Source organism: Leiobunum rupestre, chromosome 6, assembly GCF_980474605.1.
Source record: "Leiobunum rupestre chromosome 6, qqLeiRupe1.1.hap1, whole genome shotgun sequence".
Lineage (NCBI taxonomy): Eukaryota > Metazoa > Arthropoda > Arachnida > Opiliones > Sclerosomatidae > Leiobunum > Leiobunum rupestre.
In genome coordinates, this window is record NC_143389.1 from 9,834,270 (window position 1) to 9,849,870 (window position 15,601).

Sequence of the window (15,601 nt, forward strand, 5' to 3'; positions counted from 1 at the left end):
TTTTATGATATGTCCATATGAATTTTATCATTCAAAATTCCAAATTGTTAAAGAATGTTAATAACATTTTAATCTGTCACTGATTTTAATTGCATTATAAAAAATCTCTACCATTTTGGAACTGATTAATGACTAATTTCCAGTGTAATAAGATTACATAAATATTTATTAATTCTATGTTGGTCTGATTAGTTTTCTGTTTGGTTTACGAGTATAGATAATTTCTTTGTGTCCCTCTTAGGAGTACTTAATAAATCTTTATTGAAGCTGTCAGTGTTTGGTTTATTTCAGCAGTAGCTGATCATGCGCGGAGCAAAATTCCTATTAAAAGAACTGAGCTAGAGAGGCGTTTACGGAATTCCTGAAATGCGGTATTCAAATTAAGAAACAAATGAAATTCGCTGGAAAGCCGTTAAATTACTATTTAATTAAATTATTCTATTAATTTCTAAGTAAATATTTTAGAGGTTGAAATCTTTTCAACCGGTACATATTTCTGATCAATTGTTACAGACTTATTAAACTTCGACGATGATGCTTCCTTTCAGGCATTCTAGTGAGTCCATTTGAAGAAACGTACGCAGTATAGGATAAACAGAATATTAATCATTGGGAGCGTTTAAATAATAAGGCCAATAAATGATGTTGAAAACGAAGAACGCCACCGGAAATGCAATTCTACATATTTTATCGACTAAAATGGCTTTCTGTAGGTGAATTCTTATTGGTTGAGGCGCGGTGGCTGGTGTTGGTGGCACCCTTCGTTGAACCGTTGAATCCCTTTTTGCAATGTTCTCCTCGTCGTTTGATTTTCCTTCTTGTGGTTTCTACAAAAACATTTTATTATTAATTATTAATTATTTATTATTAATTATTAATTATTAATTGAAATGCTCTCTAATGACGTTTTCCGTTTGATTGCTCTCGAGCGCTCTAGATCACTCTGATCAACATTTTATTTTCCATTTTATTGCTTGGATTTGCTACGATCAAGGTTCGCGTGTTCCATTTGGACGAAAAACAAACAAAGCGCGGGAATATGTAAATGAAGTTTCGAATTGCGGTTTTGTTCTAATCGGTCGCAGCGAGATATACGACTTCAAAGACAGATTCGGAGCGAATCTTGAGCAATCATGATGGAAAACGCTATTTGATAAAGTTTAACAACTACGATCAAATTATATATGTGGAATTTTGTTAAACACTTTTAGTTACTATTACTAACAACAAATTTGTAATTTGTCAATATCAAAATTTTAATACCACCTTCAAAGTTTTAAATCGAAAAACGCCAAAAAAATAAAAAAATTGGTTAACTAAAGAAATTGTTTAAAGATGTTAATTAAGATACCACAGCTAGTCGTTCGAACGACTAAAACCTTTAGTTGTGATTAAATGTTTTAACTTATCCTACAAAAACTTGTTTCTAAGTTGCGAGGACCCTTATATAACAGAGGTAAACCGCTTTCCATTCACTGTTCCTCCCTTTAACCAAACAATTAAAAAACACTTAAGGTAATCTATGTACCTCAGGTTTGGATTTGGCTTGCGACAGAAAATTAACGAAGGCAAATTCCAAAAGAGCTCCAAAAACCATTAACGAGCAGGCGCCAATCCACACGTCAATTGCTTTGACGTACGACACTGGAGGCAGCTGGGTTCGAACACCGGAAGCGACTGTGGTCAAAGTGAGTAGAGTCGTGACGCCCAATGTCACTCGAGGAGGGCTCGCGTCCACATGCAGCCAGAATGATACCCACGAAATCATCACGATCAAGAAAGTTGGCAGGTACGTTTGAACAATGTGATAGCCATTCTGACGGTGTAAAACGAACGACACGTTCAGGAAACTGAAAGAGCCTGTGAATTAATTCAATTCAATTTATTTTCTAATTGACAGTTTGAGAGTCAAGTAAACTATATCAAACTTAAAATTTTAACTAACATTTTTAGTTTATAACTCGTTATAACGATCTTTGCGTTCGTTTTCCCGGAAAATGTGGTTTTAGGAAATTAATATTTTGCAGCGATGTATCAACTAGAACTATAAAATTTTCCTAACGGGATGCGCAAAGAAAAGCTTCAGATGCAAAAAATATATTTGGAATATATTTGAATAGCATTTGTCCAAATATAATTTTTAAATACCTCAGATGAAATTATGAACGCAATTGTAACTTTGTTTTTAAAATGAAATTAAGAATTTTGCCTTAATGTTCATATTTCAGGGTCGTAGGAACCAGGGGGGGCAAGGGAGGCAATGCCCCTCCCTAGAATTTTGCTGGGTGGGGCAACTCAAGTTTTTGCCCCCTCCAACTTTTGAAATCTTCAAAAGGCTCAAATGCTCATTTTAAACGCGTATAAAGCTTATAGAACCACAACTGTGTTTAATTTTCAGTCTTTTCCTCGGTCTTTTCCAACCAATTCACATAGAAGTAAAAATTACACATGCACTAGGAGAAGCTACACTCCATTAAAAAATCAAAACCATTCTTTAGACCAATTTTCGTTTCTGTTTGCCCCCTCCAACTTCTAGAACGTTCCTACGCCCCTGTCATATTATGAGGATTATATCCTTTGTTTAGAGAAAGTACCGGTTACAAATTGTGCAATTTTTTATAAAATAGGTATTTGTAGTCGGTATTTCATACTGCTTTCAGACTAAAGTATTTCAGGTAAGATTCACGTTTTGAATTTTGCCAACGACTTTCTAATCAAAAGTATACCCATTTAAATTAAGCTGCCTGATAGCAAAAGTAAAGCAAGTAATAAAACCGCATTCACTTTATAATCTAAATTAACTTGAAAATTGAAAATACAAAAAGAATGTTTAAGTTACATTACAAATTCAGCTTTGAAGCCGTATAATGTAAAAATTCTAGTGGGTTCTTTATTCGAATTTCTTTCAAAAGTCACGTATCTTGACTTGCTTAACTCTTGCACTCAAATGACGAATTGTCACCTGTATCTAGGTGTCTGGTGAATTCTCCATGCAATATGGATGTTATGTCGAACTCCGGAACTTCCACACTATCGTCTAACATTATAGGCTCTTTTTCTTGCCAATAAACTGTTGTCTGATCCGTTGTTTGAGCATCTGTTATAAAAAAAATTACCTTGCTATTTTTAATAAAAAACACGTAATGAGAAAGAAATCGAGATGACAATTACAAGCTCCAACTATTATATAGCAGGTCTGGGTATCCAAAGGATAGTTCTTGAATGACATGTGGCAGTGCAGTGTTAACGTTAATCTGCAAGGAAATTCAGTGATGTGTTTTTATTAAGATAACATTTAGTTTGTTCATGGTAAAATAAAATTTATATTGTATTTCGCTTATGACACGTTACATATGATATGTGTGCTGTACAGGACTGTCTGTTCTTTGCACATACAGTACGCCCCGCCTTAAGTGTTCATTTTGAGACTCGCTTTAAATGATAACAGTAAGCGGATGACCACAGTAGGCGGAGTTAAATAAAATTGAAAAACATAACAAAACCTTTACATGCACAGTACAACGTACTGGGGTGTTTTTACTCTTGCCAACCACCGACAGTTATCGTTTATCTCTAGTCATACTTGCACAACACAATACGTTATTTGCCCTATTTAGTTCCTTTTGCACGTTCGTGTTTAAAAATGTATGCATGCTCTTTTATCCCGCGATAAGAGAGTCCTGTTTCGTCTGCGTTGTAAACATCAGTGGGGGAATAATTAGACATTAAAACATTCTTCTCGCATCCACGATCTGCGCCCTGTTGATCGGCGTCTTCTTGCTCTCCTTGTGGCCTTCAGTACGTTGGCTCATTTTCGGTAACTTAGATCCCGACGTTTACTCATTTGGCACTAGCACGAACTTAAAATAAATGGCTTGTAATAATATTATCGGGAAATTAAAAAAATCGGAATATAACAATAAGCGGGTAAGTGATTACGAAAAAGGAAACATTTTAATGTTAAAAAATACGAGTAAATCAGTTTTCGGAGTTTGGATAACAATAAACGGATGATTACATTAAACGAAGTCATATAAAGCGGGGCCTTCTGTTGCTCTTTAGTCTACGGCATTATTAGGTAGAAGCATTTTTGTGCAGATTCGATTTATTTAATTTTTATTTTCTCCTCAATTATAGTTAATTTTTAATCGAAATTTGTAAACGACATTGCCAGATATGCAATTAAAGTAACTGAATTGCTCGATTAAAATTGAAGCTATGGTCATAAATAATGTGGCTTCGACCGACGGAAATAAAGCTCGTTAAATTTGAATTTCACACTTGTGTCTGTAATTTTAATCTGCAACTTGATAAGCCGCGGAAGAGTGACGACGTTTTAGTCAACAAAATCCTAAATTCCTGCAACCCGCGCCAACCCTTATTAAAATTAAGTTACATTTGTTGTGGTTGTCCAATGAAATTGTGCCCACTTTCCCACCTATCCACTCAATGCATGGTAAATTTATGCTGAAATTTTAATTAAATTTTACCTGACACTGAATAGAATGATCCCTTCCGGGGAAATCTTAACAAGCATGTTGGGCACGGTAACGTAATGGAAATTGGCTTGCTTGACGTTTCTGAAAAAGAGGTCCGGTTTCCAAATGCGATGAGCCACTTCTTCTCCGTTCAAAGTGATGGTCTCGTTGACGCCGAACCGAGTTATGTTAAGACGATGATCGAACCAAGACTGTCGCAAGTAAATGTCAGTCTTGTATTGCTGAAAATACGAAGAGTTTTAAAATAAAGGTTGTCTCGCGAAAGAGTATCAGGATAGTCATTAAAGAGACATATTTATCTCATGATGTAATTAATATTTAAACTAAGTACCTCACTCGGGTAATATTGAAATAATTTTTTTTTCAAAATTTAAGTATATATCCTGTGTCCATGGCTTGTTTAACTCTCTCAATTGTTTGTACCAAATAAATTGTGAACTTAAAGTTCATTGGCATGTTATAATCAAAAACCATTAATTAAACTTAGCTTCGTAAAAGAACACATTGGCCTGCTATGGCGAACTTGTTTGTTTACTGAACTCATTTTTTAGGTGAAAAATTGTTCGTTTGTGATCGAACAAACTTTATTTGTAGGTTTTCAAGTATACTCTACAACTTTCTTATCAAAAATTGTTCCCTAGCACCTAGCGGTCAAAAATAAATTAAAAACTTGAATATGTATCAGAGTTTTCTCCAATTTACAATTTAAAGCGTTCCCAAATAAATAGGCATACCCTGATATTTTCAAAAATATCTCAAATAGTTCATCAGAAAAAAAAGCCTGGTCAGTGCAAATCGAGCCAGTGCACCCTTTATGAAATAAAAACACCCTTGGATTTCCTTGTCCCAAATTTAAAACTTGAAAAGATGTATAAAGGGTGCTATATTTCACCGAAAATAGAAGTGATTAAAGAAGGAGCATGGTGTATATTCTTTAAGGAAGTAGTTTAACACTTTATAAAGGGACTATGCTTAAGGGAGTAATGTAATACCACAAACTAAAGGGTTTCTTTTTGTAACCCTAAAAGGAGTAGTCTGGTACCCTTAAGTAGGTATTTCAGAACCCGGAATCTATTAGTTCAATACCACAAAAAGTGTAATAAAGGAATCAAATCGTAGGATTAAAGGACCCCGAACAGTGTAAAGAAACACCCTAAAAGGGGAAAAATGCTTTAACGGTGTAGAATAACATCCTAGTCAACCTGTTAAGGTGTTTAATATGGGACAAGAAAAACCCCTTAAATGTTCTAAAATAATTTAAATAAACCTTTTGTATCGCCACCTTAGAGCAAGAGTCAAGCAAGTCTGAAAACCCCTATTTGAGGAAAAAAAAACAGTTTAAAGTTCGAAATCTAGCATAATAATGATAATCTAATAATGAAAATTGATAAAAATAGAGTGAAAATATATATTGAAAATTTTGTACTGAGTCACCTTAATTTAAAAACATTCAAGGATTCTTATTTTCAATTTCTTTCAATAGTCACGTATCTTGACTTACTTGACTTTTGATCTCAGGCAGCGTGTTATGAGTGTTAATCTAAAAATTGTCAAACCATATGTGCAGCGTCAACGGATCCCAAACTATTGATGTATATGTTGACTTTGACAGGAGTAGACTCTCCTACAAAAAAAAACCGAATGAGTTAACTTCGAATTTGTGTAAATCGTAACTCAATAATTTTTGTTTCGCGTGAAAACGTGGCGCCGTTATTTCTATCGTTTATCCTATATTGGCCATGCTCTACCACCTAGCATTGGATGTAAGTATTAATTTTGGTAAAAGTAAGAATAATTAACTGATAAACTAGCTCAACGATACTTGGCACTTTTTAAGTTTAACTTTCAAGGTTTCATTGTAGAATGTCCATTTTATACACTCTTATAAGAAAAAATTCAAACGGCATAATAAGGTTCTAAAATGAATGAAAAAACACTTTTTATATAGGACTTATATAAACACCCTTAAGATTTTTTCTAGTCCCAAATTTGAAACTTGAAAAGATGTTTAATGGTGCTATATTACACCGTAAATAGAGTAATTTAAAACCTAGAAGGGTGTATATAACTTTGCAATGCAGTCCGAATACGGTTCTTCTTAACTAATTTGGTTAATTTATATCTGTTCTTACAGTTTTCGATCATTCTCCGTTTGAGTGCTTTGTTGCTTTTAAAGATTTGGCCAGATTTTGAATATGTTAGTATATAAATGAAATTCTACTCAATAATCGGTTAAATTATAAAAAGCATTGTATTTGGTACAATAACGATATGTAAATTAATTTGTTAAGCTGGTATTCCATTTATAAAATTACATTATTTTCTTGGAGAAAGCATAAAATTAAGGAAATGAATTGAATTTTTATCGCTGTAATTAGGTGAAATGGAAATTGACTGTCGTCTAACAAACAATAATTGATTAAACGTTGCCGGCCCTGGCCAGAGAAGGGGTGGTGCCCACACGTGAAATAAAGTCTTGTTAGCGTTAGATGGCGATAGATCCTAGTGAGATAAATATGTCATTATCTTTGTTTCTTTCATAACGTCGCGAGTGCCGCGCTCCCGGGATTGACAGTGTCGGGTACCTTACAATGTGAAGGTCGCATACGTTTACATTAAACTTTGGTCTTTTACTTTTACAATTTCACTTATTCCGTATTACAAATAACCGGTCATCCCAACACGAATATCTCAACTTAACAGTCTAAAGCGAGTTTACTTTCGCTCCACAATGAGACGAGTACCTGGTTTGCCGTAAGTAGGCCATTCTCTTTTGTCGTATTCTTTAAGGACATCATCGAACACGGCCAATCTGTATGGAACGAACGTGTTATCTTTATCTTTACTCTCCGTATTAGACTTTAATGGGCCACTTGTCTCGTAATCTCTGGTAGTAGTTGTCTCATCTAGGTCCACCACTAATCCATTGGATCTGTTAATATAAACCTATGGTTTATTACTTAAATATTTAAAAAAATATGTACAAAGTAAACAAAAAATTATCTATAAGTGTTACACATATAGGCTCAAAGGTAAAATAAGTTCATTCAAATGCATAAACCATCTACATTTTATTGAAATATCTAGATTTTAATTAAATAACTACCGATAACACATAATATTTTAGATTGTATTTAATTTCAGGCCCTTTCAAATTCTAATTATTGAAATTCAAAGTGAGGATTGGTTTATAACCGGACACTCTTGGTACTAAAAAGCTGCTCGTATGAAATTTATTATTATAATTATAGTTATCTCTAATGAACATTGGCCAAAAAGAAAACATTTAGTCCGTTACGCTTGATAAACAATTTAAAATTACACGACGAAAAAGCACAGAGATTATGGAACGCTAATCACGGCTAGCCATTTCCTTTTGAAATTTCACTATACGTTTCTTCATCTGGCTATGCCTAACGTGTATAGTATCTTTCACAAATTTAATCGATCTTAACGATATTAACTCGATCGGCCTACGACTGCTAAACATCCTACCTTAAGTTAATTTAAAACTTTTGAAAAACTTACGATAAGGATTTTTAAAGGAACCTAATATATTAATTTTTCCTTTGGTGATGCATCAGATTGTAACAAGGTCTATTCTGAAAACCTATAATTTCAATAATATAGGGTCTTTGTAGTTGAAATTATAGAAGGTGATCGCCGGGAGTTTTGGTACCGAAATATAAAACAAAAAATTTGAAATCAAATATTGAAAACATTTCCCGAAGAAGTAAAACACCACAATTTTTGGGAATAGTAATCCACTGCAGTTGTTCGACGACAGATACACGAGTGAAGCTTAGATTTGCATTTAATAATAGTTGGATTTCAATTCTTTGCGTATCGATTTATTCTCCAGATGAAGGTTGACTCTGTATTTTTAAGAAAATTTTCGATTGCAATAATTTTAAATTATCATTGAGTTCAATCTACTATTGACAATCTACTATATCGTATACAACGATACAATTTTAGTGGTGGATGACTGATCACAACAGATACTGGACTTTCATTTTCAGCCAAATAAAAAAATCATTTAAATTAAAATGTATATGAAGTCAAACATTTTGTTGAAGCAAAAACGTATTACTCTTAGAACAAGCTGGCTAGCTCAATTAATTATTTTTTTTAAAGATAAATTTGGGAATTTTAACATGAATTATTGGTGTGTTAATCAACTTCAAAAATTAATATGTTCTAATGATTTGTAACATTTTTCCTTCTCTACATGGAAAGTGGACAATAGCATAGTAAAGATGATCATTTAAAGACTAAACTCGCTATCATTAGGTATAAGAAAAATATGCAAAGATTTCAGTCTGCTTGCCTGACTTTCTTAGTAAACAATTACAACGTTAAAAATAGAAATAACTTACGTTGTTGTAGCTGAATTGTGGCCACAGAAAACCACAAGAAGCACGATCCAGGGAAACATTTTTGTCGCGTTTTTCTTCGCGAAACTTTTGTTGACTTAATCGAAGCCGGTTGAAGCTTCCTTCTCTACACTCTCACTTTTGAGGTCAAATCAAATTTCGAAAAGAAACCATTGAAACAAATAACAAAATAAATAACCTTCAGTGTGTGAGCTTAAGTTACTTATAGTCGCGATCATTAAGTAGATTACTCTTATATTATGTTTGAAAGAATACAATTTTTTCTTCTTCGGCAATTTTCGGAGACCACATAGGTAAGCTGGCAGAGTGCCCGGCGCCGAGATGCATTCCGCCGCGGATAGAGTGGCGAAGTGAAGAGGATGGATTCCTCGCCTTTCAAGCGAAGCGTTGGAGACACACTACACTTCCGAATTTAGGAGTTCATGCTTTGCCATATATTATATAGTACCGCATCCAAAACTCATTTACTTTGTATATTTTGAAAATAGAGATAAACAGTCGTATTTCTTAAATATCTCATCTCACCGTTCTCAACGTATAATGTCATTTGTAAGCCTTGGAAATTGAATACCATCTAAGTATCTTAACTCATTTAATCCAAACAGAAAGAGCGTTAACATTTGCCAAATGCTATCTTATCCTAAAATTAAAAGACAAAAATTTAGAGAAAGCAATTTACTTTTTAATTACAAATATCTCTTCTTATGAACGAGATTTTTTAATATTTTGAAGTATTTTTTTAAATATATTTATTTGTATTCCCAAAAAAAACGCGTGAAATTCTGGTATCACAAACTGCAGTCAACAATTTACACAAATTATTAAATATCTACATTATTTTCATTTCATTAATGTTTCGAGGCAGTTTTTTGTTTTGTCTAATTTGGCTGACTAAAGCTTATTGGTATTACAATAAGGTGTCTCAAAGCAAACTAGACATTCGTGATGAAAACACCCCTAATAAAAAACTAAAATTATATTTATTTGATTTAATTAAAATTTAGGTTTGAAAAGTGCCAAATTAAAGTATTTACACAATTTAGATTAAAACACTTTTTGGACAGAGTTAGAAATACTCAGCATATTAACTAGCTCTTTATCGTAACCTTTGCAGAACTTTTTATTTATTATTTAGAATTATCAATATACAGTGACGTCAATTCTGAATTAGCCTAAGGTTGTGCCTTGGGTATTAGCCTAGCTGATTATTATTATTATTACTATTATGAACAGAAAATACAACAGAGTGAGATTGTTTATCGAATGCGCTGGTTTAAATCAACTGAATTTGAAATACATAAAATATATAATTATTTTTTCAAACCAATACATAACTCGTTTTGCGATTTTTGATAAGGCTAAGATTTTTTTCAAAGCAAAAATTACGTTGCTCATTTTGAAACGATTTTTAAAATAATATAAAACCTAGATCAAAGTCAGAGAAGAAAACAGGTACAAGACGTCACCCAAGCTAAACACAGGCTACTGCAAGCAAAAACCAATTGATGTCAAAACCGTTCGTGAAAAAAGTGTTAGTATATATGCTCACACTTAAAATCCAAAATAATTTTAAGTGATTAAACTAAGAATAAGACAAAAATATTTTTATGTTGTGAGTCTCGTCTACTGCTTTTCCGTAGGTACAACAAATACATATACATATATATATACATGTTATTTCACACCCGCTTGGTGACATTAGTGTATTTATCAATTCTATTTGGAGTGCCGACAATATACCACAGACAAAAAGTGTATAGTATGAAACCTATGGCAGCTGTAACACATCTGTGTCACCATTAAGTGCTGTTCTGGCGCACAAACGGATGTTCCCTCTATCTCCCACTCTCTCTCTCTCTCTCTCTCTCTCTCTCTCTCTCTCTCTCTCTCTCTCTCTCTCTCCCACTCTCTCTCTCTCTCTCTCTCTCTCTCTCTCTCTCTCTCTCTCTCTCTCTCTCTCTCTCTCTCTCTCTCTCTCTCTCTCTCTCTCTCTCTCTCTCTCTCTCTCTCTCTCTCTCTCTCTCTCTCTCTCTCTCTCTCTCTCTCTCTCTCTCTCTCTCTCTCTCTCTCTCTCTCTCTCTCTCTCTCTCTCTCTCTCTCTCTCTCTCTCTCTCTCTCTCTCTCTCTCTCTCTCTCTCTCTCTCTCTCTCTCTCTCTCTCTCTCTCTCTCTCTCTCTCTCTCTCTCTCTCTCTCTCTCTCTCTCTCTCTCTCTCTCTCTCTCTCTCTCTCTCTCTCTCTCTCTCTCTCTCTCTCTCTCTCTCTCTCTCTCTCTCTCTCTCTCTCTCTCTCTCTCTCTCTCTCTCTCTCTCTCTCTCTCTCTCTCTCTCTCTCTCTCTCTCTCTCTCTCTCTCTCTCTCTCTCTCTCTCTCTCTCTCTCTCTCTCTCTCTCTCTCTCTCTCTCTCTCTCTCTCTCTCTCTCTCTCTCTCTCTCTCTCTCTCTCTCTCTCTCTCTCTCTCTCTCTCTCTCTCTCTCTCTCTCTCTCTCTCTCTCTCTCTCTCTTCTCGTTCTTGCACTCTCTTTATGACCTGTTCCGCAGCTGTCTTCCCAACACTAGTAAACTAAAACCTTCATTTTTGTTGTCGCGTGAGGACTATGTTATTGGTTAGCCATCTACAAGCGCTGTTCGTGTTAGGTTTGGTTAATGTTCGCATTTAGAATATATATGTAGATACAATTGTCCTGCTCAGTCGTCTCTCTATTGAACTTTTAAATGTCATCTATATAAAAAGGAGCGCTTGGTACACTGGTCATTCGTTCGAGCTTTCGGTTAGTCAGTAAGGAAGGCGAAGGCGGGGGGGGGGGCAAAGAGAAAGCGGTCCGCCAAACAGAGGGAATTCTCGCATGGGAAAAAGGGGAGAAGGAAGGGCTTTTCTAGGGTGGTTTGACTATGGGGAAAAGGGTAGCACAGAAATTATCGCCTGGGAAAATGGAGGAGAGGGGCCTTACTGTGCTGGTTCGAATTAGGAAAAAAAATGCCTCGAAAATTCTCGCATGAGAAAAGGAGGGAGGGGCGGGCCTTACTGGGGTGGTTCGTCTATAGGGGTAAGAGTAGCATGGTAATTATCGCTTTGGAAAAAAGGGAGTGTAGCCTTACTGGGGTGGTTCGACAATGGGGAAAAAGGTACAAAGAAAATTATCGCGTGGGAATAAGGGGGAGGGAACCTATCTGTGGTGGTTCGACTATAGGGGGAAAGGTGACCATGGAAATTCTCGAAAGGGAAAAAGGGGGAGAGGGCGGGCCTTACTGGGGTGATTCGGTTTGGGGAAAAATTTGTCACGGAAATTCTCGTATGGGAAAAAGTGGCAGGAGCAGGCCTAACTGGGGTGGTTCGACTATGATGAAAAGTTTTCCATGGAAATAATTGCTATGTAGGAAAAGATGGCATAGAATTTCTCGCATGGGAAAATGGGGGAGGGGTTGCCCTACTGGGGTGGTTCGACTATGGGGAAAAGGGTACCAAGGAAATTCTCGCATGGGAAAAAGGGGAGGAGGAAGGGCCTTTCTAGGGTGGTTTGACTATGGGGAAAAGGGTACCACGGAAATTATCGCATGGGAAAATGGAGAGAGGGGCCTTAATGTGCTGTTTCGACTATGGGGGGAAAGGTGCCACGGAATTTTTCTCATGAGAAAAAGGGAAGATTAGCCTTACTGAGGTGGTTCGACTAGAGGTCTTTGCTACGAGAGAGAAAGATATGAGTTTTTGACCACGGAATATTTTTTAAAGTAATTTTGTTTGTGAGAGAAAGAGACTTTATTTTGACCGCGGAATATATTTGTTTCTTTCGGCGATTCAGTCAAATAGATATTCATCACTACCCCTGCAAAAAAGTTAAAGTATTCGTTAGACAAATAGACAGTTATTTCATTAGATTTCTACACTTATAGAAATGAGTACAGAATTGGCTAAATCCTCTTTGTTCATTTCTATGATATCTTTAAGATATTTTTATAGCCTTTATAGAAAAAACTACAAAATTTTACATTGGTTTTTAAAAAAGATTTAAAGATAAGGAAACCTAGAAATATCTAATAAAATATATATAATCCTTTCATGCTCGTTAAGATTCTATAGAGTTTTTAAAAATGTAGACAAGCCAAAAAGCTGAGTGGATCACTTAATATTAACCCATTAAAATATTGGATAAAAGAATGGACATTTTGTGGTTGTATCGATAGCATAAAAATAATAAATAAAATCAAATAATTTCACGTTTAAATATTTACAAGTTGCATTTGCCAAACTTCAATGCATTCAAATTCAGATTGCGCAAAGCAATTGCTTGAATGGTAAATTGGAATTGGACCTTTTCGTGGTTAATTTACTGATTTTTTTTAATTTTATAGTTATAATAACCATTAACACTTGTAAGTAAAGGTGCAAGAAGAAATACGGACCGCTTCCAATGTTTCGAAGTTTGGGCCAATTTTTGTTTCTAATCTATAATGGTTAGAGGCTTAGGTACCAGCTTTTATTATTAAATCTTAAAAAGGTAAATTAAATCTTCTTTTATTTCTCAGTATTGAAAATACGTGGTTTTATTTTAAACATTAACAGCTTTAGGCAAGAAATTTTTGTTTTGGACGAGGGGAGCACTCGCGTTACCAGTCTGGTCAAATAAACGTCGACGTTAATAAAAGCAAAAATATATTGGAAAATTGGCCATCTTAATAAATCTCGACCCAAATTATTATAAAATATTGTTTGGGTTATCATTTTGAAGCTGGCTTTTTTAAATGGATCTTATTCCAATACCAAAGTTAACAATTAAAATATTTAAAAAAATATAAGGTTTAATAAAAAAAACAATATTCATAAATATTGGTATTTCAACATATTTTGGTTTTTATATAGTGATGGACCCAGCTAAGCTGATTTCTAAGGCTTGAATCGTTTTAAGGCTTAAAGAATCGTTTCTTTAAATGGGAAAATAAAACGCATCGACACTTTTTACCTCTCCGAGGGGACAAAGTCCCCTAGGAGGGGTTATACAATCACCATGTCTGTGTGTGGGTGTGTCTGGCCTGCGAACGCGTACGCATTTGTGTAGCAAAGTGTAATCACTGCGTACGCAGCTTCTCGGAATTTAAAGGTTGGCAAAACCACCGTGTGACGGTGAGCGTTAACGGATAAATTTGCGGTTGTGTCGGGTTTGGTGTTGTTTTTTTCGCTAACGCACACCGACACGTCGATTTCAATTCAGTTATATTGTAAATTTCGTTTTTTGTAAGGTTTATGTGTAGTGTGGGAATGTGTAGTTTGTGCTATTGCGGTTATGGGGGTTGAGTGTGTGTGCGTTTTCTATGTATGTCTTCGCTCCTACTACTTCTAATTGACTTTTGGGACAAACCGAGCGCTGAGTGTTGTGCAACCTCTCAACTTCCAATGGCAGGGTTTCCACCAATTGTTTACGGTAATCGTCTTAGTTTCAATTTGCGATAGCATCGGGTGGGATTCGAACCCGAGCCCTCCTGCATGACAGGCGAATGTTCTACCACAGAACCACCGATACATGTTACGGTTCCAAGAAAATTATAAGCTCAGCTTAAGTGGAAGCGTTTATTACAAATTAACAGAGTATTAAATTTCGGTTTTTATTAAAATAGAACGAAATTTCGTGTTCCATTTAAATTATTGCATCGAAGATATTCTAATGTAGCGTCTTCTCTGTTGATTAAAAAGAATGCGCCGCCCAGGTTTTGAACCCGAGCCCTTCTACATGGCAGGCGAATATTCTACCGCAGAACTACCGATAAATGTTACATTTTTCTGAAAATTATAAACTCAGCTTAGCGGAAGAGTATATTAATGGTTTTTAAAGTCTACATTTTTTACGTATGAAATTTTAAAGGTCAAATCTTGTTTTAGCGCAGTCAGCAGAGATAAGCGGGTTAAAGGGTAGAACCTGTGGGTTTTTTGTTATTTATTTACGGGTTTTATTATCGTCTTTAAAAAAGTTGTAATAATGCAAAAGCGTTTATTTAACGTGTATTGATGTAAGAGCGGTCGTTTCGTCAAGTGGCTCTCTGTGCATTGTTGATGATAAGGTTTTTGCTTCTTGTTAATACATTTGGTGTGGAAATTTGGATATCTACGAATCCTAATGCAGTCATTGATTTCGTGGGTGAGAAATATTGAAATAGCCTCTGTAGATATTTCTTTCATTAAAAATTGCTTCGTATTATATTTAACTGATAAACTTGTTCTGTAAATAGGGTTAAATTCAATTGTGCATTGTTTTAGTACGTCTAACTCGCTGTTGTAACTACTTAATTTATATTATTCTGAATAAATTAAACTCGGTTGTTTCGTCTCAATTATTTAAATTAAAATTAAAATTTTATACCGGGCGGGATTGAACCGGGATTACGTTTTTAGTAAATAACTCTGACCTGCGGAGATATCTTTAGGGGTCGTCTCGAGAAATTAATACCACTAGGGACAATTCTTCCGAGGAGAGGTTTGCCAACTTGTTAATTTAAATATGTTGGGATAAATTTGACCCATGTAGTTCCTCAAATGACGTTGAAAAACTTGAGTGACTTTATCGCATCGTACCTAGCAAACGTGAGCAGTGCGTGAGCTAAGAAACTATTAAGCTAAATATTCAACACTTCTTTTGTTGTGACTTGTAACCGTGGCATTGGTGCATTGCATTTGGAAGAGTTCGATACATGTTGTCAGAATTTATAGCCCGCTGTACC

At 35.2% G+C, this 15,601-nt stretch overlaps 1 protein-coding gene across 1 annotated transcript; it reads right to left on the minus strand.

Annotated features, from left to right (window-relative positions):
- Positions 1-113: 113 nt before the first annotated feature.
- LOC149939236 (glycine receptor subunit alpha-2-like) lies at positions 114-9,268 on the minus strand. Its single transcript, XM_090178744.1, has 8 exons — positions 8,879-9,268; positions 7,244-7,431; positions 6,056-6,123; positions 4,491-4,720; positions 3,172-3,254; positions 2,963-3,097; positions 1,529-1,860; positions 114-827 (listed from the first exon to the last, which is right to left on the minus strand). The coding sequence occupies exons 1-8, from the start codon at positions 8,935-8,937 to the stop codon at positions 603-605; spliced, it is 1,320 nt and encodes a 439-aa protein (XP_090034870.1). The 5' UTR covers positions 8,938-9,268; the 3' UTR covers positions 114-602.
- Between the last annotated feature and the right edge of the window lie 6,333 nt (positions 9,269-15,601).